Source organism: Castor canadensis, chromosome 6 (assembly GCF_047511655.1).
Source record: "Castor canadensis chromosome 6, mCasCan1.hap1v2, whole genome shotgun sequence".
Taxonomy (NCBI): domain Eukaryota; kingdom Metazoa; phylum Chordata; class Mammalia; order Rodentia; family Castoridae; genus Castor; species Castor canadensis.
Window position 1 is genome coordinate 120,050,112 of NC_133391.1, and position 23,322 is coordinate 120,073,433.

At 40.1% G+C, this 23,322-nt stretch overlaps 1 protein-coding gene across 1 annotated transcript in view; it reads right to left on the reverse strand.

Annotated features, from left to right (window-relative positions):
* The window catches only part of Mccc2 (methylcrotonyl-CoA carboxylase subunit 2), a 77,429-nt gene that overhangs the window by 20,839 nt on the left and 33,268 nt on the right, over positions 1-23,322 (reverse strand). The window contains exons 7-13 of the mRNA XM_074077327.1: positions 18,041-18,154; positions 12,241-12,305; positions 9,198-9,297; positions 8,988-9,083; positions 6,077-6,149; positions 3,248-3,324; positions 942-1,008 (exon numbers count right to left, since the gene is read on the reverse strand). Coding sequence (XP_073933428.1) covers positions 942-1,008; positions 3,248-3,324; positions 6,077-6,149; positions 8,988-9,083; positions 9,198-9,297; positions 12,241-12,305; positions 18,041-18,154 — 592 coding nt within the window. The remainder of the gene's footprint in view (positions 1-941; positions 1,009-3,247; positions 3,325-6,076; positions 6,150-8,987; positions 9,084-9,197; positions 9,298-12,240; positions 12,306-18,040; positions 18,155-23,322) is intronic.

Consider the following 23,322-nt stretch of genomic DNA (forward strand, 5'->3'; position numbering starts at 1 on the left):
CCCCATCAAGGAATTAATAGCCTCTCAATCCTCTGAACCTGTGGGGAACCACATCTGACTTAGAAGTATGAGGGAAAGAGGAAGTTCTCAGCTAGCCAACATATCTGAACGTCTCCTCACACATACTAGACAGGACAGCAGGAATCACAGAAGCCTAAGAAAGAAGTGCAGAGCATAAATAAGAGACCGTAAAATTTATTCCATCTGCCACATGAAGATCCTCTAAAGAATATGAAGTCCACAGAGGGGACAGAACCCACTTCAGTCATCTATCCATTGGGGTCAAAATGCAAACCCCAGCTAGCAGTTCAGGATATGTGGGTACTTTTTTTTGGTAATACTGGGGTTTAGCACTTGCTAGGCAAATGCTCTGCCACTTAAGCCATACCTTCAGCTGCAAGTACATTTTAAAAAGATGCTGCTTCAGGTAAAATTAACTGTGCAATAAAAGATAAAGGGATAACCATAGCATGTGCTTGAAATCCTTTAGGGGGAACAGATTACCCTCTCTGGCAGCAGGCAGATGACAACCAGCCTGCTGCTCTCTGGGTGGGTGGTACAGCCACTTGAATGGGATAAACAAACCTCAGAAACTGCTTCACTTAGAAAATATGGATAATCTTGCCAACTGTGGTGGTACACACCTGTAATTCCAGCACTCGGGAGGCAAAAGCAGGAAGACTACAAGTTCAAGACCAGCCTGGACTAAAAAGCAAGTTCCAGGCCGGCCTCAGTTTATAGTGAGACCCTGTTTCAAATTGTCCCCTCCCCCAAAACAAAGAAAATATGGGTGATCTCAAAACACTCAACATTCATGAAGGAAAGTGTTGCCCCTTAGTGGATGTAGCAGATACGTTAGAACCTTCTGCGCTAGCAGGTGAGCCATCTGGACCGTGGAGGCTGGAGTAAATGTGACCAAGCTGATGACACTACTTTCTTACCAGTGATATTCTGAAGGAACAGCAGGGGAATGTTTCTTTGGCAGCATAACTCGATGAAGTGGGCACCCTATAAACAAATAACATAAAGATCTTTTTTTAAAAAAGGAAATTAAGTCCACAATTATCATTTATCCTACAAAACTGCGATTTGGGTCAAAGTCAGAAAGAATACCCTGTGTGTGGCTGGGAGGACCTTCTATCCACAGCAACAATGATTGCAGAGCACCGCCCCATCACCAGTAGGACACATGTGATTGCAGGTTTGCACACTCGCCTGCACAATCACTGGCACATGACCAACCATGTCGAGGATGAAGTCAACACTAACTTTCCACAGCACTAACACTTAAGTAACAGAGAAGAAAGAACTGCTGTCAATGGTAACTGCTAGATGTGGTCATAATTCTCTAAGTCTCCAGTTGACAGGGTATCAAGAATGAAATTTTAGCTGGACACCGGTGTCTCACACCTATAATCCTAGCTACTCTCTGAGGCAGAGATCAGGAGGATCAAGGTTTGAAGCCAGCCCAGGAAAATAGTCTGCTAGATCTTATCTCAAAAAAACTCTTCACAAAAAAGGACTGGTGAAGTGGCTCTAGTGGTAGAGTGCCTACCTAGCAAGCGTGAGGCCCTGAGTTCAAGCCTCAGTGAAGCAGGAAAAAAAAAAAGAGATGATTTACATTTTGATGATCATCTGAAATTCCTTCATGTATCAAGATAATGATGAAATACATATCTTATCAACATGCCCCAAGTAAATAGGATTTTTAGAGTAGGTGAGTGCTAGAGATCTTTTTAGTCTTAAATTTAGGAAATTATTTAATGATCCAAAAATGAAACTACTCTTTCCCTCTCTTTAACATTACATGAGCAAGAAACACTTATAAGTCATTTCCTTCATGTTTTACTCTGCTGCAAATCCCTTCACTTTTGCTGGAAACTGCAAAGCAACTGCGCAATCCCACTGTGACTAGGTTTACAGGAAGGACAAAATCACACAGACATTTAAGCTTATTCCAATAATGAAATGTCAGCTGGGGGCCAAATACACCTCTGCCTGGATCAAACCAGGCAGTTTGCTTTAGTTTGTTTTTTGTTTTTTTTTTTTTGACAGGGTCTTGTGCTTTTGTCCTGAGGGGACTATGACCTTCCTGTCTCCACTTCCTGAGTAATTAGGATTACAGTCACACACCAGCATGCCCAGCCTGCTATTTATTCTGCTAAGATAAGTATATTTTGTGTTCACTAAAAGTCATTACCTCAGGAATAATTAAGATTCGGGGAAATATTCACTATATATTATTAAATGAAAATAAGCAAAATTTATCTATATGTCAATATCAATTTTGTGGGCGTGGATTTTTTGTTTAGTTTTTTTTATTTATTGTCACAGGGTCTTGCTACATAGCCCAGGTTGGCCTCAGACTTGTGATCTCCTGCTTCAGCCTCCTTAGTGCTGAGATTACAACCATTTGCCACCACACCTAGCTAATTTTTTAAAAACTAAGAATAACAAATTGTTATTAAATGTTCCTTGTGATATGATTATAGATGATTTTAATTTTCTTCATTTTTACTTTCTCATTTTCATCTTATAATTGAGTTGAGGGAAACTGGTTCATTGATAAAACATTTCGTCAAAGATAAATTCTTCCTCTGTTATGTTATGGAAGAATTTAGCTACCTGTTACCTTTATAAATAAGGGACACTTTTTATTAATTGAAAAGAGAAGACAAGACTAAACTTTTTCTTAAGACAACATTTTATCAAAATACATGAATTACATTTACCCAAGACTAGGCAAATCTGAAACAATGAACTATGAAATCAAATACTAAGCTGAATGTCACTGCCAAAACACCTACTATCTTCACATTTCCAAAAGGTAAAAATTGAGTAAAGTCAAATGGAGCACATCTCAGAACCCACAACAGGATGTCTGGATTCCTGCAGCACAGGGAGCCCTAGGGAGTGAAAGGCGCTTTCAGGACAAGTATCTCTCCCTTCTTAGAACAGACATGCCCTCTACAGCAACTATAAGTCAGGTGTATCATAAGAATGCTCCTAACACAAGTGTATTTGACTTTTCAATTGTGCTACAGATAACACATCAATTAACGTAAACCACCACAAGAACTGTTTCCAACACTAACACACTCACATACAAACACAGTGTTCTGTTTGCTAAGGTATCCGGTTAAACATTACAAAGCTTTTACGCATGAATTTTAATTCATTACATGACCTTCAAAATTAATTGTTAAATCAGAACAGAAAATCTCAAAGCATTCTGAAGAGTACTTACCTTTTTGGCAGATTCAGAAAACAGAACTCCATTGTTTCCAATGATACCTACTGGATACCCAAATATTCGAGCAAATCCTCAAAGAAAATTCAAAAAGGATTTATGTTTTCCAAGGTGGAAATAATACCTCACAACAGAGGTATATTTACATATTCTGTAGTTTCAGGTCAAGGTTTAAAATGTAAAGAGATTTTTGTCTATGGCATAAAACAGTTCATATCACAACTTTCAATTCCTACTAGAGTCTGGTTGTTTTGTTTTTTGCTTCTTAACAGGGTCATGCTACATATGAAGTTATCTGTCTGTCTTTGGTTGGTTTGGTTAAATGATTGGTCAAGTGTGTCATCATCCATCGATTCATTTAGTAGCTTTCTGGGTGCCCAGAAGATACCAGACACAAGGGCCATTCTGAAATAAAACATACCAAAGGCATGGAGTCTGACCAGCTTGCCCGAAAATATCTGTGCTGACAAAAGGCCCTTAAAATAACCAGGATAAACTCAGGGCAATAATTTTTCTTTTCAAAAAGCAAGAACAGTCAAGCCTGGAAGTAACCAAGTATAAAGCAAGAAATCCAGTTAAGCTTAAGAGAATGAATCACTTCACTTTCATTTTCTGTGTTGCATGTTTTTCCTTTTCCTTTCCCCAAGTGTCAGTTGTCTATCACTGCTATTCCAAACACACAGACAGACAGACAGACACACACACACACGCACACAGACACACACAAAACAAGGGAGAAGGAAGAGAGAAAAAAAGGATTACTTTGTAAGGTGGGTACTTTAGGTTATTTCAGAGAACATTAATTATTTTACAAAGGAGAATTTGACTAGAGGAAAAAAAAATCCTCCAGGGAGATTTTCAAAAAGCCTACTTTAAACTAGAAACGGTTGTCAAATACTTTGCACTCAAGACTTCATACACCGTGCGGGGGCAGTGGGTCACAGGTGCTTGCTACAAAAGTCCCAGCACCTGGACTCTGCCTCATCAAGCTCCAGCTGCACAGCTGAGCTGCGTGGCACACACACATTGCAGAAGAAAAACAAATAGAGAAGAGAGCACCACATAGTGCTATGCCGGAATGCTGAGTTTTGAGTGATATGTTTTTGTTCTTTACTCTGGCCTTTTTTTTTTTGCTCATGTTTATTTAATGGGATAAAATAAACACTGATTTGATGACCAACTACATTTCTCTTTGTCCTTCAGGCCTCAAATCCCTGCCAAAAGCCTACATGGTACATCTTAAATGGCAGGGCCACTTCCAGAACTCCCCAGAGGGCGGAGCAGTCCACTCTTGGTCCTGCCCCACCCACAAAGGGATGGGAATCCAACACATGAGTCACTTGGAAGAGGATACACCTGTAGACACCTCTTACCACATAGACATTCAACCTACTGTGGCCCTGCTTGGGGAGCTCCAGTCACAGACAGACTTGAGGAGGGCACAAGCCCCATTGTACCAGCTGCACCACAGAGAGAGGGCCGTCACCAACTGTCTGATCCAAACTGGAGTTCCAAGCAGGAAAGCAACATGTCCAAGAATCTACTGGGGCTACATGTGGCAAGTACTGAGGTGGGAGGAACCCTCAGAACCTCCAGAGGTACGTGAGCCTCTGAGAAATCTGGTCTTCCTCTCACCCTTTATGCTTGCCAATCTCTCACCCCCACCGTCCTCTTCTTCCTGTCTCTTCTCTCCTCTTATCCCAACCTTAGATTCCAGGATAGTCAAGAAGAGATGGAGGAAACTGAATGTGGTCCCTGATTATTTTAGGGGACAAGGGTGCCACAAGTCTTTTAGCAAGTACTAGGCAAATACATAAAAGAAGTTGACAAGGAACCTCCATCCATCTTCAGAGAAAGCAGAAAAACACTGACTGGTTTGAGACTGCCACACAATGAAGGTTACATCCTGCACTCTTTGGTGACAAATCCTGACCATATATCAAACTAAAAGCTCTTAATCACTTAAACACCTAAATGCAAAAACATAAATCCCATTCCCAGCATGAACCCTTCTCTTGCTCACAAATCAAACCAGGAGAAAATGCTGAGATTTACCCTTAAGCCTCAATGTATATTAAAAGCTAGTTTTCTTTCCTGCTCTGATATGTTATCTTCAGAATAACTACTATATTTTCAACCTTCCCATAACCAAGTACAATTCACAAAATTTGTTCTGCTATTTGTCTAAGATTATAACTCTAGCATGTTTGTAATATTTTTCTTCAAAAGCCTACAAAATTAACACCTTAGACAAAAAAAATTAACTTTAATAATCATTCATGGTTTTTTCCAGATACATCACACTGTCTGGAAAGGAGTATGACAAGGACAGTTCATCCAATTCTTACAGAAAGCAAAAGCATTCTCAAGCCAGTATTTACAAGAATCAGGCTAAGGCCAACACAGAGCTGGGAGATGATTTCAGTCCCTCTACATCCTTCCGGAAAGCTAACCATCACACATAACTTCCCAGTTGAACTGGAGACTAAAGAATGCAGGAGACAAGGTCAAAGTCATCAAACAAAAAGAACTACAATATTTCTTGCTAATTTTACTATAAGAATCTTTTCATTCAATGCCACAAAGTCACACATAAGGACCCGTCCCACAGCATTTAACCGTCACCATTTTAGACTCTCTGGATACATGAAGCCGTTCAGCTACAAATAATCTTGAGAAAATGGCTCCTTTGAAAAACTGACTCATGCCTTTGTAGTGCTCTAAATGACAAAGCTCATGCCAAGAGCACCAAAGCCTTGCAACAGGAGATGACTTATTTTCAATGCAGTAGAAAACACTCATATTTTCAAGTCTTCATTTTTATACCTGTAACTAATGTGTCTCCGTAGAAGGCTTTGAACTCATTGAATCTGCTTCCGTCCACAATTCTAGCAACGACCTAAGAGGAAAAAATGACAGTATCCCTGAGAAATTATATCACAAAAGAATTATTGTACTACAGTTATTTATAAGGAAAACAATTCACAGTCGTATTGTCACTTTCACAATATTTCATCCTACACTGAAAATCCCTCTAGAATTTCACTTGACATGTCTGGTTAATGCCAAAAAGACATTCTGAGCTCCAATTTTATGCCTTATGGTAAGGCAAGAGCACCATGCTGCACACAAAAGAAGCAACAGAGACTTCCGGTGCTGGTGGCTAGGCTCAGAGCTCCAGGGAACATTCAATGCCTCTGTGAGGGTCAGAGATTCAATCAGAAGCAGGGCACATTGATGCCCTGGAGCCAGAGGACATCAGTTCCAATCAAAGGTATTACCTATGATCTGAGTGTCCCAGAGTAAGTCATTTAGCCAGCATCTCAGTCTTTGCTTCTGGAAAGAGGAAACAGAGTCAGGAAGACATGATGAACAAGGAGTAAAGGAAAGTATGAAGATAATGATGAGAAGAAGAGTCAGCTCTGACTCCCAACTCTACCACTGAAAAACCAGTCATCCTTAAAAGTGTCTGGGGATGTAGCTCAGCAGTAGTGTGCTTGAATAGCACGGGCAAGGCCCAGGGTTCCATCCCCAGCACTGCCAAAAAAGAAAATAACAACTTAAAATCCTCTAAGCCTCTTTCCTCATCTGGGGTTTTTGGGTTTTTTTTAAAGATAACACTTAGAGCTCAGCCTTTCAGAGACCCCTCCCATATGGGGGCTCTCCCTCTCTTTTCCTCTTGGCTAATAAACCTGCTCTTTTGCTCAAAAAAAAAAAATTTAAAGAGTACTAACTAAAGCATACTGACTAGCTCTCATGAAAAAGTATTACTATTATTATTATTATCATCATTGAGCCCTAAATAAATGCTCACTGATTCTGAATCTGATGTACTTGAGGGAACAGCCACATATATTGTTAATCAGGAGCGGAAGTCACGGAGAGCTCATGCCATACACCAGAACCTACTCAAGCACCAAAAGAAAAGCACAAGGTGTGAACATGAAGCGCACTCCAAACTTAAGCCATTTTAGATGCTGCATATGAGATGTCTATATTGTTCACAGCCTTTTTTTTTTTGTAAGATGCAAAGGGTGAAAAATGAGAGAATGTGTACCAACATCTTCCTCTTCACAAAGCAAAAGCTTACTTTGAATTATTTTCTAGATATTCTCCTTACTATAGATATGTAACAGGTGTCTGTTTTAGATGCTATGAATCTCCAGAATGAACCACTTAAACAAACCATGAACATGTAACTGTCATTCTCCCACACAAAGATGAAGCTTCTCGAGGGCACAGCAATGTAGGGCCACTTAGTATAAAACCATCTTGTACTTGTTTAAAGCTAACACACCCTCCTCCACCACACACAGCATTGTCACAAGAACCCACACTTCACAAGAACCCACATTTCAGGATCAGATGGATAATCCAGTACTATTACTATTTCTAGGAGCAGAAACCAATGTGCAGAGAGGTGAAATCCCAGTACAATGGACAGGGAGATTAAGGACGAGGGTTTTCCAGTTCAGATTCCAGTGCCATCCCCAGTTCCATATGCCATCCAGACCTCTGTGCAAGGTTTATTTGCTATCAGCGAGAAATATAATAAATTATAATCACAATTATGAGCATGAAGCAGCAAAAAGTGGAAGTCTAGGTGAGTACTTAAGAAGGCAAGAGTAAAGCCAGGTGTGGTGACACGTTACCTGAATCCCAGCACTCAGGAGGCCGAGGCATGTCCATATAATGGAATAATGCATCTATCAACTCATACAAAAAATATTTACTAAGTGCCTACCATGTTGCTAGGCACTATGACAAGAATTAGGACCTAGCCATAGAAAATGTTTCCTTAAGAATTTTAAGGACAAGGGGCAATGTTTATAACTCAAGCTGGGAAAACACAGTTTTTAAAATTAATATGTATATAATACATCATTTTCTTGTACAGACAAGAAAAAAGTCTGTACATGTTCAGTAAAGATGGAATTTTTTAAAAAAATATTTCTGTCTGTGGTTGGTAGAATCCATGAATGCAAAACCCACAGATACAGAGCCCATGGAGGAGAGCCAGATGTATGTACACATTGAACCAAAAGCATCAAGACATTAGCTGTTCTCTTTAGATGGTTTTTTCTTTTCTGCATTTTGTACATTTTTAATAACTAGTACATAATAGTTTTATAGTCAAAACAGGAAAGAAACTGAAAATATTAAAGCATCTCATAAAGAACTCATATAAAGATGAGTTTTCTAATTTAAAAATTATTCTGCTAGCTATGTATACCAAATAAAATAAAAGCCTACATGCTCCAAGCAAACACTAAAAATTGTCACTCTAGATTACAGAAGACTTTGTCACCATCTGTAACCATAGCAACATCTCCAACTGTAATCAAGTCTACTCTTCACTAATGTCATATTGATCTAGAAGGGTTTTTTCTTTCAATGACTTACTAATGTTTCATCCATTTTCCAAAAGAACACTGAAAAGAAGGAGCTGAATATTGTGAGGTTATTCTGCATGGTCCTAACATCCACAGGAGTTATGGAGTCCTTGCTGTGAACAAACCAAGCTTTGTTGTGGTGCACTGAAAACTTCCTACTCAGGAAGAGACCTTTCTCCCACTCTTTCAGCATTTACACTATGGAAAGACATCGCTCCCACATAGGTCAGTTCCTTACTGAGATCCACTCACCCCTATGCACAGAAACATCCTAACCAACTAGCTTGGAAATGGACACATACAGACTGAGCACGGCTGACAGCTCACAGTTCCATCCCACATACCTCTCGGACATCAAAGTTCCTCTTAAGGTTGGCACCAACTATTCCATACAATTCGTCAGCAGGAAATAAAGGTTCTTCAGAAGGTTCAACAGTAACCTATAGAAATTTAGAACACTTATCTTTAAACACCTGCTTAAAGACGTAATTCAGGTGGTATAGTCCATAATGCTTTGCAGGAAAATAAAAGATGGAAAAATAAATGCTACATACATCCAATTTCTTCTGATAATTGAGACTCCTCACAACCTTCCTAGTTAAGTGAAGGGCATGGTGGTCATCTAAAGCATAGTGGTCGATGACTCCAGACTTTCTGCAGAGTAAAGCATATGACAATAATCAGAACTGGGGAAAGGAAAGCACTTAAACATCTTAAACCCTAAATACTCTCTCTCGTCTAAGAATGGCAGCACTTTTACTTTCAAACACCTTAATAAATGGCACCTTATTTGTTCCATAATATCCCTGGCAAAAGAGCATCATCCTCATTTCACAAACAGGACAGACAGAGGCACACATAGGTTAAGTACTTTGCCTTAGGACCAGTAGAAACTACATCAGAGCCCACATCTCCTGTTTCTCAACCCTGACCTTCTGCTAGATGGGGTGGCCTTGCTGGCACAGCTTCAATTAAGTGCTTGAGCCATGTACCTCAAACATATGACATAGAATGACATATGATGTCCAACCACAGTTAGCACACATTCACAATATAGCTGATAACAGCACAGAGAGTTTGTACCCAACTGGACTTCCAGTGAAGACGCTGACCATGGTGTCCTATACACTGCCGAGCCTCCTTCTTACCAAGTACACCCAAGTTGTCATTGCTAACAAACAAAAAGACTTGAATACAGTGTCCATTGGGTCATGGGTAAAAATATGTGCAAAATGAGGAGTGATAAAATGGTTCTGTGGTGAGTGCCATTTCCATTTCAAATGCAGTGAATGAAGCATGGGCTTGCTCTGGTGATTAGTTTGGTCCCATTCAGATGACTTATTATTTCAGATGTTGATGTACTAAAACTTCCTAATAAAGTACTCTTAAAATCTGAAATTTGGGCAAAAACATATACCTGAAAAAAAGAGAGGTTTGGTTCACTTTATGAGTAAGGACTAAGCAGCTATACTCTAAAGTCCTGATATCTGGCCTAGGGAAACCACCCAACCATGAGGAGACACTGAGCTGGGCTGTCACAGTGCTTTCACGTCACTCTGCCTCTGGAGTGGGTGTTCCTAAGTTAATAATAGAGACCACGTTCATTCCTCTTTATAGGTCTCCATTGCCTCACATGTGGTAGGCCATTCAGGTTCTTTATACAACTGACTCCATCTTTTCAATATTCACAAATAAAACCAGCTATAATGGCTAACTTCTAACTACACTGCAATTTGGTAAGAAAAAGAAATATGATTTCTTCCAAATCATCAAATATTTAAAATACAATGCTTTCTTATAAAAAACTGCCTAATATTTATCAAAACAGCAGCAAAGGAAGTCTTTATATCAAATTAAATCTTAAGGAAGACTAATGAGAGAAGTCTGAATATGTAGTTACAATGACAGACAGAACCCAAAGCAATTTGTGACTAGTAAATTTTATAACACTGTTTTTTATAAAAGCCATCATCACCTAATCATTTTCCCATGATTTTAAACAGATTATCATGAACAATAGTAAGTAATACTAACCCAATGTCTGGTATGCACTAACTGTGCTGTGAGGCAGGTACTACCTCTAACTTCATCTTACACATGAGCTCAAGGAGGCTACATCACAAGGGTGTGAAGTGAGACAGACTGAAGATGTGTTCCAGAATCTACACCCCTAACTTGACAGACTACCTATAGTTTTACTTTTTTTAAAAAGCAAACTTTTAAAAAGGAAAAAGTCGAATTTTTCTATAAATAATTTATTCCTCAAATCTTACATTCTTCTCCCCTGATCAAGCACTTACATACAATACAAGTCCACTTTGTCCTCTGCTCCTTTGTCACCTTTTTCTACCTGCTGCCCCATTCTCTCCCAGTGGAAATGCCCATACTGGCCAGGCTAACACTTTGCCAGTCTCCTTGTGATGGTCAGAAAACGGCCAGGTACACAGCTGCCCCTGTGCTCACAGCTATGCTCTCTGAAACACAAGAGTGTCTACTCAAACTATGGCAGCTCTCAGCTTTCCTCCAACTACGTCAGTAACACCCTACTCATTCCTTTAGTTATTCTTCCTTTAGCCTCTGATTGTAAAATTGGAAGCATGCTGGCATACTTATTTGTAATATTTTTAGTTCACTAATTTACTTCTCTTATCTGCATAATTAAATTTTAAATCCTTGAGGGCAGGGACTACATCTAAAACTTTTCTGCATACTTAGTATACACTTAGTACACTTAGAACAATCTATGTGCCAACAACAAGTGCTCAGTGTGAAAGGAATGAGTGAGTGAGTGAATGAACAGATGAATGAAGAGTGAATGAAAAGCTGAGAAAAAGGTCTCTTGATCAACTAATCAAAAGGCATGGGAGTTTTTTGAAAGGAAAGCAGACATGTTATCACACCATCCTCCTCTCATCCTGGACTCTTCCCATAGTCACCTGACTCCCTGGGATTATAGTAGGGCAGAACAAAGGGTACCTGCAAGGCCAATGAACTTGATAGTTACATCTACTTGTCATTCAGGGTACAGTGTTGAGCCCAAGGTGAGCCCAGACAGTTCCACAGTTTTAAATGCCACCTCTATGCAGTTGACTCCCAAATAAAGACCTCCAGTCCTGATCTGGCCTACTGCCTGCTCAGCAATCTCTACTTCCATGTCTGACAGCAACTCTAGCTTCCCAAGTCTAAAAAGAATACTTGATCCCCCGTCCCAGCCCCAAATCTGTTCCTCCTCCAATTGTCCCAATGTCAGGAATTAAATAATTTCATATCATCTTTACCACTTCACTGTCCTGTATCCCCTAAAAAAAAATTCCCAAGTCTGGAAAATAAAACAATGCCTGGTACACAATCCATGCTCAAGGGCTGTTAAAATAAATAAAAGCCCTGGCTCGCCAGTCCTTCTCAGCTATGATGAAAAGCTTGAAGGTGCAATTCTACAGTTTGAAGAATCCAACCCAGACCTGTAGACTGGGAAACAAATCAACTATGGTTTGGTCTGGAAGGCTAAGCACTGAGAAAGAAATCACATAAAATTTCTTCTAAACAAACAAAATTACCATCAAATCCTAAAAAAAGAAACAACTAGTCCTGTTTCACCTGCAATGAAGGTCAGCTCCTCCAAGATCCTCAGCAGATACCTCTTCACCAGTGGCCGCTTTAACCTACAAGGATAGAATTCAGCAGTGAGACAGGTCCACAGAAGACACACAATGCATATCTAATAAGCACATCTCCTAAGCTGACTACAGCCATACTCTTCCTTCCACAAAGCTAAAGAACATTGAGTTTTCCCATTCTACCTCCAGAAAACCAAGAAAATATGATCTCTACCTACAGATGAAAACCCTGAACCCAGACTCACAAGGACACACCCCAGTCCCCCAGCAAGTGAAGAGCCTGACATAAGCTAGGTATTAACCACCAAAAGCTTCCTCCCTCCCCAACACTCGTGGCAAAGACTTTAAGTACAAGTGTTCCCCCGCTACCTGGGATTCCCTCTTTTCTCACCTACCTGGTGAGTTCCCTCTTAGCCTCCAAGGCCCACCTCCCGCAGTCCTCAGGATGAATGGCACCCTGTGGTGCTAACAGTAAAGCTGGCCTAGCCATCATCCCAGAGAACTCCTCTCACACCTGCCAGACCACATTGAGGTAATTTGTCAGCTCTCTACTGTGGCTTCCTTGGGGGCATGGGCTGTGATTTATTCATCTTCAGATATTCAATGACTAGGCTGAAAAATTCAAGTTATTACCACCAACTTTGTGTTATACTTTTAAATGGAAAAATATCTGGATTACCTAAATCTAAGACCCAGCAGAATGTGAGCAAAAAGGAAGAAACCTCAAGTAATAAATCAAGAATGACTTAATTATAGCCAGAGACATTGCAACAGGGAAAAGAAAGAAAAATCATTTAATGCTAAATGCCAACCTGATCCTGTAGGAATTATTCATTGATTCCTACTTCTTTGGGTTGGTTAATTTGTTCTTCTTCTTCACATAGGAAAAGTTTTTATTAGAATAATAAACATTAACCTAAGATACTGCACAGAAGTGACTTATTATTTACTACATCAGAAGCTCTGTCTTAAATAAGGTATCTTTTCAGAGGGAGAGGTAATTAATGTTTTACCTCCAATTATTCTACCCCCAGAAATCAATTACTGGTGTTCTTCTTTCCAAAAAGTCCAGTGTAAAATGGCATTCAGTCCAGACAACAACTAATTAGAAGAGGTGTCTGAATAAAGTTGTAAGAAGGAATAAACAACAGATATACTGTGTTTATTTTCAGGGATCTGACTAATATTAACTGAAAAAAATAAGGACTTGTCATCAGTTAATATTTACTAAACACCCACAGCATGTTTGATACTGTGATAGGTACAAAGATGAGAAAAGAGAGAATTAAAACAGCTCATTCGACTAAAAAACAAGTTCAGAAGATAAGTGAGACGGGAATACAAAAAGTTCCCTCAAAATGGATTTTATCACTACCCATTTGTTTCAGCTACCCTCTAAGCTACTGAGAGTACCTGCCACCAAAGCCCATACTATACTGGAAACCTACAAACCCTTTTTTCGACTTTGTGTAAATAGGTGTTAGAATTGAGAATTCTCAGGAGAAAGGCTGCTGCTTTTCCTCCCCTAAATATGGCCTTCCAAAGGCCACTGATGGGGTTCAGTCCTCTAGAGAATTGGCTGCCGAGTTGTTTCTTTCTAATGTCCAAATTAAATCTGAACCTACCCATCTGAACAGATGCTACACTACTGATCCTGAACAAAACTGTCAGTATAAAACACTTAGCATTATTTCAGTGCTATGCTGCTGCCTCTCCCTCTGACAGAGGCTTTCACATGTCACTCCTACCTTAACCAATTTTCTAGTGAAAAATAAATAAAAGCCTTCATGAAAGTTCATGCCCTCCATCAGGCAAGGGTAACCAGGTGTGGGGGCTCACCCCTGTAATCCCAGCACTTGGGAGGCTGAGGCAGGCAGATCTCAAGTTTGAGACCAGTCTGGGCTATATAGTAAGACCCTGTCTCAAAAAAACTGTAAACAGTGAGTGCATTTTCCTCTCATTAACCAATGACAGCTATCCTGTACAGCACAGGAAACACTAAAGAGTAAGAACACAGCAGAGTTTTTGAACAATGCCTTGAGACTTTCATCACATTTAAAATAGCAGCTCCTCAGGCTTACCTTGTCTTCCAGAAGAGTTATCAAAAATTAACACAATCATTTGAGAAATACATTTATTTTACATCAAAGCATGAGCTCTTTTTATTAGTATTCTAGAATCAAAGATGTTCTTTGACAGACTTTTGAAGCAACACATTTACTTTGGGGGACAAAATCTGCCATTTTTAAGCATACGATTCACTGGCTTTCAGTGTAATCACAAGGCCATGCAACTATCACCTCTACTTAACTCCAGAATGTTTGAAACACCACACTCATCAGCAGTCATCCCCACTCCACCCTCCTCCAGTCTCTGGCAACCACTAGTCTACTTCTCATCTCTATGAATTAGGCTATTCTGAATATTTCACAAAAGTGGAACATGTTTTTCCTTTTGTGACTAACATAACGTTCTCAAGATTAATCCATGTTGTAGCATGTGTCAGAACTTCATTCGTTTTCATGCCTGAATAACATTCCATTGCATGTATATTATAGTTTTTGTAATTTTCTCAACTTCCTTCTTTCTTACATTGATGGAATATTCTGTTGTAAGGTATAGTAATTACTTGTGTCTTTATTGCTTTGAGTCTAAGATTGTGATGTGATAGAAGCATGACACCATGGATACATTACTGAAAATCACTGGCATGGAGTCAACCAAAGGGAGGTAAGGAAGAGCCCAGGATGACATATTACAGTCATCACAAGCAGGTGATGAGTGAAGCTACACTGAGCACCACTCTCAGAAGAACCTCATGATTGGAGTTTAATGCTCTGTGGTCACCCCCTAAAAAATTCTTAATCTTTGAGCCAGGTGTGGAAGTACCATTCTATAATCTTAGCACTCAGGAGGCAGAGGTGGGAGAATCACTTAAGCTCTGGAGTTCAAGACCAGCCTGGCAACATTGCACTCCATCTCAAAAACAAAAAGAATTCTTGATCTTTGAATTCTTTTTCTGGTGCTGAGGATTGAACCTAGAACCTTGCATGTGCTAAGCACTGCTCTACCACTGAGCTACACCCCCAGCTTAACTCTTTTGAGCATGAGTTTTACAAGTGATGTGGGAGGGGATGATGGAGCACATGCCTTGGCACTTGTGCCTCAATTCTTTCCTGTGCTGCCTCCCACCAACTCCCAGGAAGGGTTCAGCTCCCTGCTTTCCCCCACCTGTGTATGACCCTGGGTGCTGGCCTACCTCCTCCGCCCCATCCCTGCCTAGTAACTGTTGCATATACCCAATAGGGGTGCAGAGTGCATGCAGGGAGGAGTCCCTCTCAGGGTGGAGCACAAGATGACTCTCACTGTCTGCGCCTGGCAATGCCAAGGTGTGCTATCCAGCTGGGGATACAGTGGACAGTGTGGACTGAGGATTAGTCTTTTCCCACTACCCATCCAAGGGGCCAAGTGCATACATCCTAGCCCGGGGGATGCATGTCTTGCATCTGCTGTGGGACGGTGGGTGCCTGGGAAGGAGAGTATCCTGTGCCAGGATAAAAAGTGAATTTAAAAACACATGACCAGGATAGGGAAAGGGACCATAAAAGAAAGGAAGATGCTTCATATTTTAGTTCCCTTACTAAGCACGTTTTTCCTACCTTTAAATAAAGAGCCCCAATTTTTCATTTTGTGCTAGGACTTACACCCGAAACTACCAGTGCTTCATAAAGGTTGCTAGTACCAGAAATTTAGAGCATCTCTCCCAACTATTCTAACTTAGTGCTATTTGATTTTTGAAAAACTTTTTTTAATAGGTCATGCATTCAAAAGGCTTAAAAAGACAAAGGTCTGTTTTATCTCCTACACATTTATCGTGTCTGCTCCAGAATGTCTTTGTGCATACATGAGTATATAAATGTGTATTTTCCTCAATTTTATACAAAAGTCATTTGCTGTGTGAGCACCTTGCTGTTTCACTCCATAATTTATCAACTTTATTATTACTAGCACCAATTTATTGGCCCTGAGTCAAACAGCAGTAAAGATGAGATAGAAGGAAAAATAACAAGATTAGTTCTTCACCCACAGCCACCCAGTAGAGAAAGGGCAGTTCTATGTACAAATGACACTGAGACAACTGCATATCCACATATGAAGCCATGCCTCACCCCAACACCAACTCAAAATGGACCACAAAACAAATGTAAGAGCTAAAAGTATATGATTCTCAGAAAACAAACCAGCAAATCTCCACAATCACGGACTGTTAGACATGACACCAACAGTACAAGTGACAAATGGAAAAAATGCATAAATTGGGCTTTGTCAAAATTAAAAACTTCAATAGCTGGGTGTGGTGGCATGTGCCTGTCACCCCAGCCACATGGGAGGCTGAGATCAGGAGGACTGCAGTTCCAGACCAGCCTGAGCAAAAAGTTCAGGAGACCTTGTCTCAAAAAAAAAGTTGGGCATGGTGATGCCTGACTGTCATCCCAGCTACTGTGAGAAGCCCAAATAGGAGGATCATGATCCAACCTGGCCCTATCTCAAAAATAATCAAAGCAAAGGACTGGAGGCATGGCTCAAGCAGTAGAGCACCTGCCTAGCAAGTGCAAAACCCTGAGTACCAACTCTAGTACTGCCAAAAAATAAAGAAATAGATAAAATAAAACCAGCAACAACAAAAAGAATGAAGTGAGCAGGGTATGGTGGTACACACCTGTAATCTTAACTACTTGGGAGGCAGGGACGGGAGGCTTATGAACACAAGGCTAGCCTAGGCAAAGTTAGCAAGACCCTATCTCAAAAATAAACTAAAAACAAAAGGACCAGTGGTGTGGCTCAAGTAGTAGACTAATTACCTAGCAAATGAGGCTCTAGGTTCACTTTTCCCACACACAAAAAAGAAAAAAGTGATTCCTAAAAGAAATTAAACACAGAGTACCATATAACCCAGTGATCCACTTCTAGCTATAGACCCAAAGGAAATGAAGACAGGGACTCAAACAGATGTTCTTATTTACCCATATCCATAATAGCATTATTCGTCACAGCCCCAAAATTGAAATAATCATGAATGAATAAACAAAATGTGGTATATACATGCAATGGAATATCATTCAGCCTTAAAAAAGAATGAAATTTTTTTTGACACTTACTACAACATACACAAGCCCTACGGACATCATGCTAGGTGAACCAGTCACAGAAGGACAAACACTGTATGCTTCTACTCACAACGAGGTGCCCAGAGCAGTCAGTCATGGAGTCAGAGTGGAGAATGGTGGCTGCTCAGGCAATACAGGTGGCAAGAACAGGGAGTTAGTGTGAGATGAAAAAGTCCTGGTTGGAGCCAAGGCTCAAGCAGCTCAGAGCACTTGCTGAGCAAGTGCAAGGCCCTGAGTTCAAACCCTAGTGCCACCAGAAAAAAAAATTAAAAAGACCTGGAGATGGAGGGTGGTGATGGTTGATGGTAATATGAATATGTTTAACGACAGAAAACTGTACACTTAAAAATTATTTAGAAGGGGGCAGTGGGTTGACTCAAGTGGTAGAGCACCTGCCTAGCAAGCATGAGAATCTGAGTTCAAACTCCAGTAATGCCAAAAAAAAAAAAAAACAAAAAAAAGCGCCTATACAGAAGAAAAAAATTAATGTTATATATAAAATATTACATAAAACAGCCTATTTTAAAACTACCAAAAATAGTTTAAATGGTACATTTTCTGTTCTGTAATATTGAACTTCAACCAATCAATCAGCTGAGATTACATTCTTACCAAGGGGGGTCCTGCCAAGAAAACGGTGCCCTGCTTGCGGACGATGATGTTCTCATCAGCCATCGCGGGCACATACGCACCTCCTGCTGTACAGGAGCCCATGACGACCGCTATCTGGAAAAGAAGCCACAAAGCCCATGAGATAAGCTCAAACAGTGAAGGGCACAGTGCTACCCTGCAGCCCCACAAACAGGGCTGAGATCAGGGGTATTAGTAGCTGATTCCTGGGCTTCATTTTAAAAATGGGGCCCTCAAAATATTTGGAATCATTTCTTCTTCTCTCTCTCTCTCTCTTCTTCTTCTTCTTCTTTTTCTTCTTCTTCTTCTTCTCCCTCTCTCTTTTTTGACACAAAAAAATATGTATCTTGCTATATAGCCCAAGCTGGTCTCAAACTCCTGATACTCCTGCCTCAGCCTCCTGAGTGCTGGAACTACAGGTGTGTGCCAACTACACCTGGCTAGTATATAGTTCCTTGATTTCTTATACCAAAACATTTTGAAGAGCTTATGTCACACTTTTTACAAAATACATGTATGATCACTCCATCAGAGAGAAGACTGAACTCATAAACTGTTAACTTGAGCAACTAATGGAGAGAAGAAACCCATACATAATACACCTAACAACAAAACTGCATCAAAAGGGTAACTTTAAAGTCAATAATAATAGTCAGTCCTCTAAATAATCACTGCTTACCTCATAGGAAAACTAAAATAATCCTTCAAATGAGTGTTCTTAGGGTTTGTGGAGTGACTCATGAGTTACATAAGAGCATTTACCTAGCAAGCGTGAGGCCCTGAGTTCAGACCCCAGTGCCACACAAAAACAAACAAACAAAAATGGGTGTAGTTAACATTTTGTGCTACCCCAAATATATTTATATTTTCTAAATATAAGATTAATGTTAAGATTGTAGTTAAAAATCTTGCTCAAAAGAAAGTGAATTGTGTTGAAACTGGGAGTTCACAGTACTAGTTTCTTGACTGTTGCATGTTTAAATGAAGTTTTCCATTTAAAAAAAAAATGAGATGTGGTTCAAGTGGTAGAGCACATGCTTTGCAATCATGAAGCTCTGAGTTCAAACCCCAGAACTAGAAATTCCTTACCAGAGTTTAGTATGACACAAAGAATATTAAATGTGGGTTTAGCTGATGAGCTCTAGATAGAAAAAAAAAAAGCATCAAAGAAAAATAAGAGAAATATATAATGGATTTTTAAATTATCAAAATTTGCTAATTCCAATATACCATCAGAGTGGCTTACAATCATTCAAGAATTTGTTTTGAAAAACACCAACACCATACTAGTTTTCAGCCAAAACTGAAAGGACCATGAGGTAACATTTTTTCATCTAAATGGCCTTCCCAAGAAGCCTGTTTTCCTAAACTAAAAGTTCCATGTATGTTATTAAAAGTGCTGCAACATTTACTTGTCAACATATTACAGAGGTGTAATTATTGTTTTGCTTATCAGTCAGAAGATTGTTAGATATCTGTGGCCACAAAAACTCTTGCCCAGGCACACAAGGAAACAACTCACTATAGCCATGTTCACAACAGCAAAAAGATGCAAAGAACCAAAGCATCTGTTGACACATTTTGACTGGCTAAATGAATGGTGGAGAGATACATTCTTTATGGAAAATAAGTTTTTTAAAACCTGAGGTGAAAATAACAAAAACAAATGCCAGCACAATAAGTTTGGGTGGTTACATGAGGGTTCAATTATCTTCTGTATTTTCTGAATATTTCAAATATCTTATGGGGCTTCTTTTTTTTTTTTTTAGGTTCTGTGGAGAGCAAAGGACACAATTTTACCTTGTCATCACATTCTCTACACTAGCATGCCAGATTCAACTCAAACTATTTCAGTATTCAAAAGAAAAATAGTCAAGGAACTTAGTCACAATTTTAGAATCTAAAAGGGAGAGTTTTCAAAAATAAGACCTGAAGAACTGAACGGGCGTGAATCACCAGAGAGCAAGAGGGGAGGAAAGAAGAGCAACTATCAGCAAGCATTCAAGATGAGGCGGGGAGGGGGGGAGGAGCCAGGGAGGCCATTCTGTCAAAATGCATTACACCACCTTCTATGGAATGAGTGACCATGTCCCCCACACACCCGAATTCATACACTGAAGCCCTATCCCCCCTTGTGATTTGGAGGCGGGCCTTTGGGAGGTGACTGGGTTTAGATGAGGTCATAAGGGTGGAGCCCATGATGGTACTAAGGCCCTAGCAAAAAGAGAGGACAAAACCTTTCTGCCAAGAGAGGACAAAACCAGGATGAGAAGGAAGTGGTCCCTTACCACAAACCTAACCACGTTGGCACTCTGACCTCTGAAGATGTCCAGCCTCCAGAACTGGGAGAAATAAATGAGTGTTGTTGAAATCAGCTAGCCTATGATAACTGTATACAGCAGCCCAAACTGTCTAGGACACCAGCAGGGCAGAGGGGTAGAAAAGTCTAACAACTGAGTAGCTGACAGGTTCTGGGATAATCTGTCTTGCGGAAATAGATAACTAGCAGAGAGATCAAAAAACATCCATTTACTCGGCACTGGTGGCTCACACCTGTGATCCTGGCTACTCAGGAGACAGAGAGGATCAAGGTTTGAAGTCAGCCCTGGGGAAATAGTTCTTGAGGCCCTATTTCAAAAAACCCTTCAGAAAAGGGATGGTGGAACGGCTCAAGATGTAGGCCCTGAGTTCAAACCCTAGCACTAAGGAAAAAAAAAAGAAAGAAACATCTGTCTTAGGCTGGGGATGTGGTTCAGTAATATAGCACTTGCCTAGCATGGGGCAAGGCCATGGGTTCAATCCCTAGCACTGCAAAAGAAAAAAAAGTCTATTTTAGGCAAGAACAATTGAAGCACATCTAATTTTATTAGCATAGTCACATGCTGTGTTACTGTGTCACATATACTGTGTTAGCATACTGCTTACAAACACGGATGCATTCTGACAAATCAATCCTTAGGCAATTCCACCATTCTGCAAATATCACTGAGTGAACGTATGCAAACTAAGAAGGCTACAGCATCACTAGGTGATATGGTATGAGGACCACTTTTGGATATGTGGTCCGTCATTACCCAAAACACCATTACTCAGTGAATGGCTAGATTTTTATTGTTGCTCGTCAAAGAACCTCTGTGTAAACCATTCACCTATTCTAAAGATGGAATCATATGTAGACTTCTGCACTATCCCAGTGATAAAAAGCCAAGAGCAACACATGAATAAATCTTAACACCATTACGTTAAATGAAAGAGACCAGTTACAAAGACCACTTATTATATAACCCCATTTATAGGAAATTTTCAAAACATTTAAATGTATGTAAAGTAAACTAGTAGTTGCCTGTGACTAGGGGGAGGGGTAGGACACAAGGTAGAAACTAGGAGTAACTGCTAATGGTGAGATGAGAACACTAAACTTGACTCTGTGATACCTAAAAACTACTGAATTTTAACACAGAAAATGGATGAAATATGTGGTATCTTAAAGCTTTTATGAAATTTAAAAAACATAAGAGCTAGAGTTACTAAGTACATAGAAATCCAAATTCTCAAATGTTTTATCAATAAGAGGACATCCTAGTCACAAGCATTTACTAAGCAAAAATTTAATATTGCTCAAGCAAATGCTAATGAAAGAAAGCTTAAATAAAAGAACACAGATAAGTCACCAATGACCAGTCACTGTCATACAATCTCTTCTCATCATTTAATTCCAAGTCACTCATTCATCCACAAAGGGAATGAAGTGGATGTGTTCAAGAAGAATTCCACCACTGGGGCTACTTCTGCTCACAAAGCCCAGGAATCCCAGAGCCAGACAGCACTGACCACTTCTCTCGGCCCAAAGCATTTACCTTCAGTCCAACAAAGACCTTACATGAGGCCAACTGAACAAAAGATCTGCACCCTGGGACAAAAATTCTGCTGCATTCTCCACTACCAGGAATTGAGAGGACGTAAGATGCATGACCATAGCTTTTCTGACCACACTCAGAGGTCTAGATTTGGCTTGTGTTGCAGGCACAACACTGGCATTGTGCCAGGAGAGCTATCACGAGGACCCTCATCTGCATCAGGACAAAGGTGACCTCCAAGAACACTACTGAGAAGCAACAGTCCACCAAGTGGCCAGTGACAGGAAAAAGTCCAGAGGTCCCTCTTGCAGACTCTATGGAGTCTAAGACATGAATCAAGAGCAAGCAATCAGAAGATAGTTGCAAATGACAGGTAGCTGACAGGAACAATCCTTTTCATGGCTTCCACAAGCAAAACTTCTAGTTAAAAGGATATAAGACGCTACAAAATAAAGGCAAGCAGCTGGGAAAACACTAAACACAATTTCATTACCCTCCAGGTCCTCCCTGAGCAAATACAGACTGGTTCTCATTGCACCAAAAATGAATTACACATTGCAGATCAGTAGAATGTCCTATGGAAAGGATCTTGATTGGGAGTCAAGAGGTTCTGTGCCTGATTCTGAAAAGCTGTGATCTCTGGACCTCCATTCTCCCACTGTAGAATTGGAGATGCCTCTCCAGTTCAAGGAAAACTGTGATAAATGCACCTGAACTTGGGGGAATGTTCCAAATGCTGGACAGAAAAACCATTAAAAATGTAATTATGTATTTTCTTCTAAATCTTTCACCCAACTTCTTTTTTCCTTGCTGTAATTGTGGGAAGCAGATATTGCCTGCATCAGTTTTCCTGCCTCTACCTGAGCAGCAGGTTTTTTTCTCTCAACCTTCAGAGCCTTATATAATCGAACAGCGATTTTGCCTCTCTCAGGCCAAATCAATCTTCATAACAGGACGAAATGTACTTTTAAAACAATGAGATCAGATTAAGTGCCTCAAAATGATTACTGAGATCTGAGACAAAGAAAACCAACAAGATAAACTTCAAAACTAGTGAGTTAAGCCAAGGGGAAAGAAGAGAGAAGCAAGGAAAAAAGGAGAGAGGGCTCCATGGGAATAATGTTCAGTAAATCTTCAAAAAGAATAAACAAGCAGGACCTTAAAGATGATAAGAGTGAAAGGCCCGAAAAACTGCAGTTAAACATGGCTGGATGAGTAAGGCCAACTTAGAGGAAATAAACCACTAGTAAAAGCAAAAACACCTGGCTTCTGAGGTCGTGAGGCCTACAGTAAACAAGGAAAAGAGCTGCTATGCCAGGGGAAAGATCCATCTAGAGCACACTGGGTTACAAAGTTATTAAAATCAACAGGGCTATGAGACCCCAAGAAAACAAATAAGATCCTACT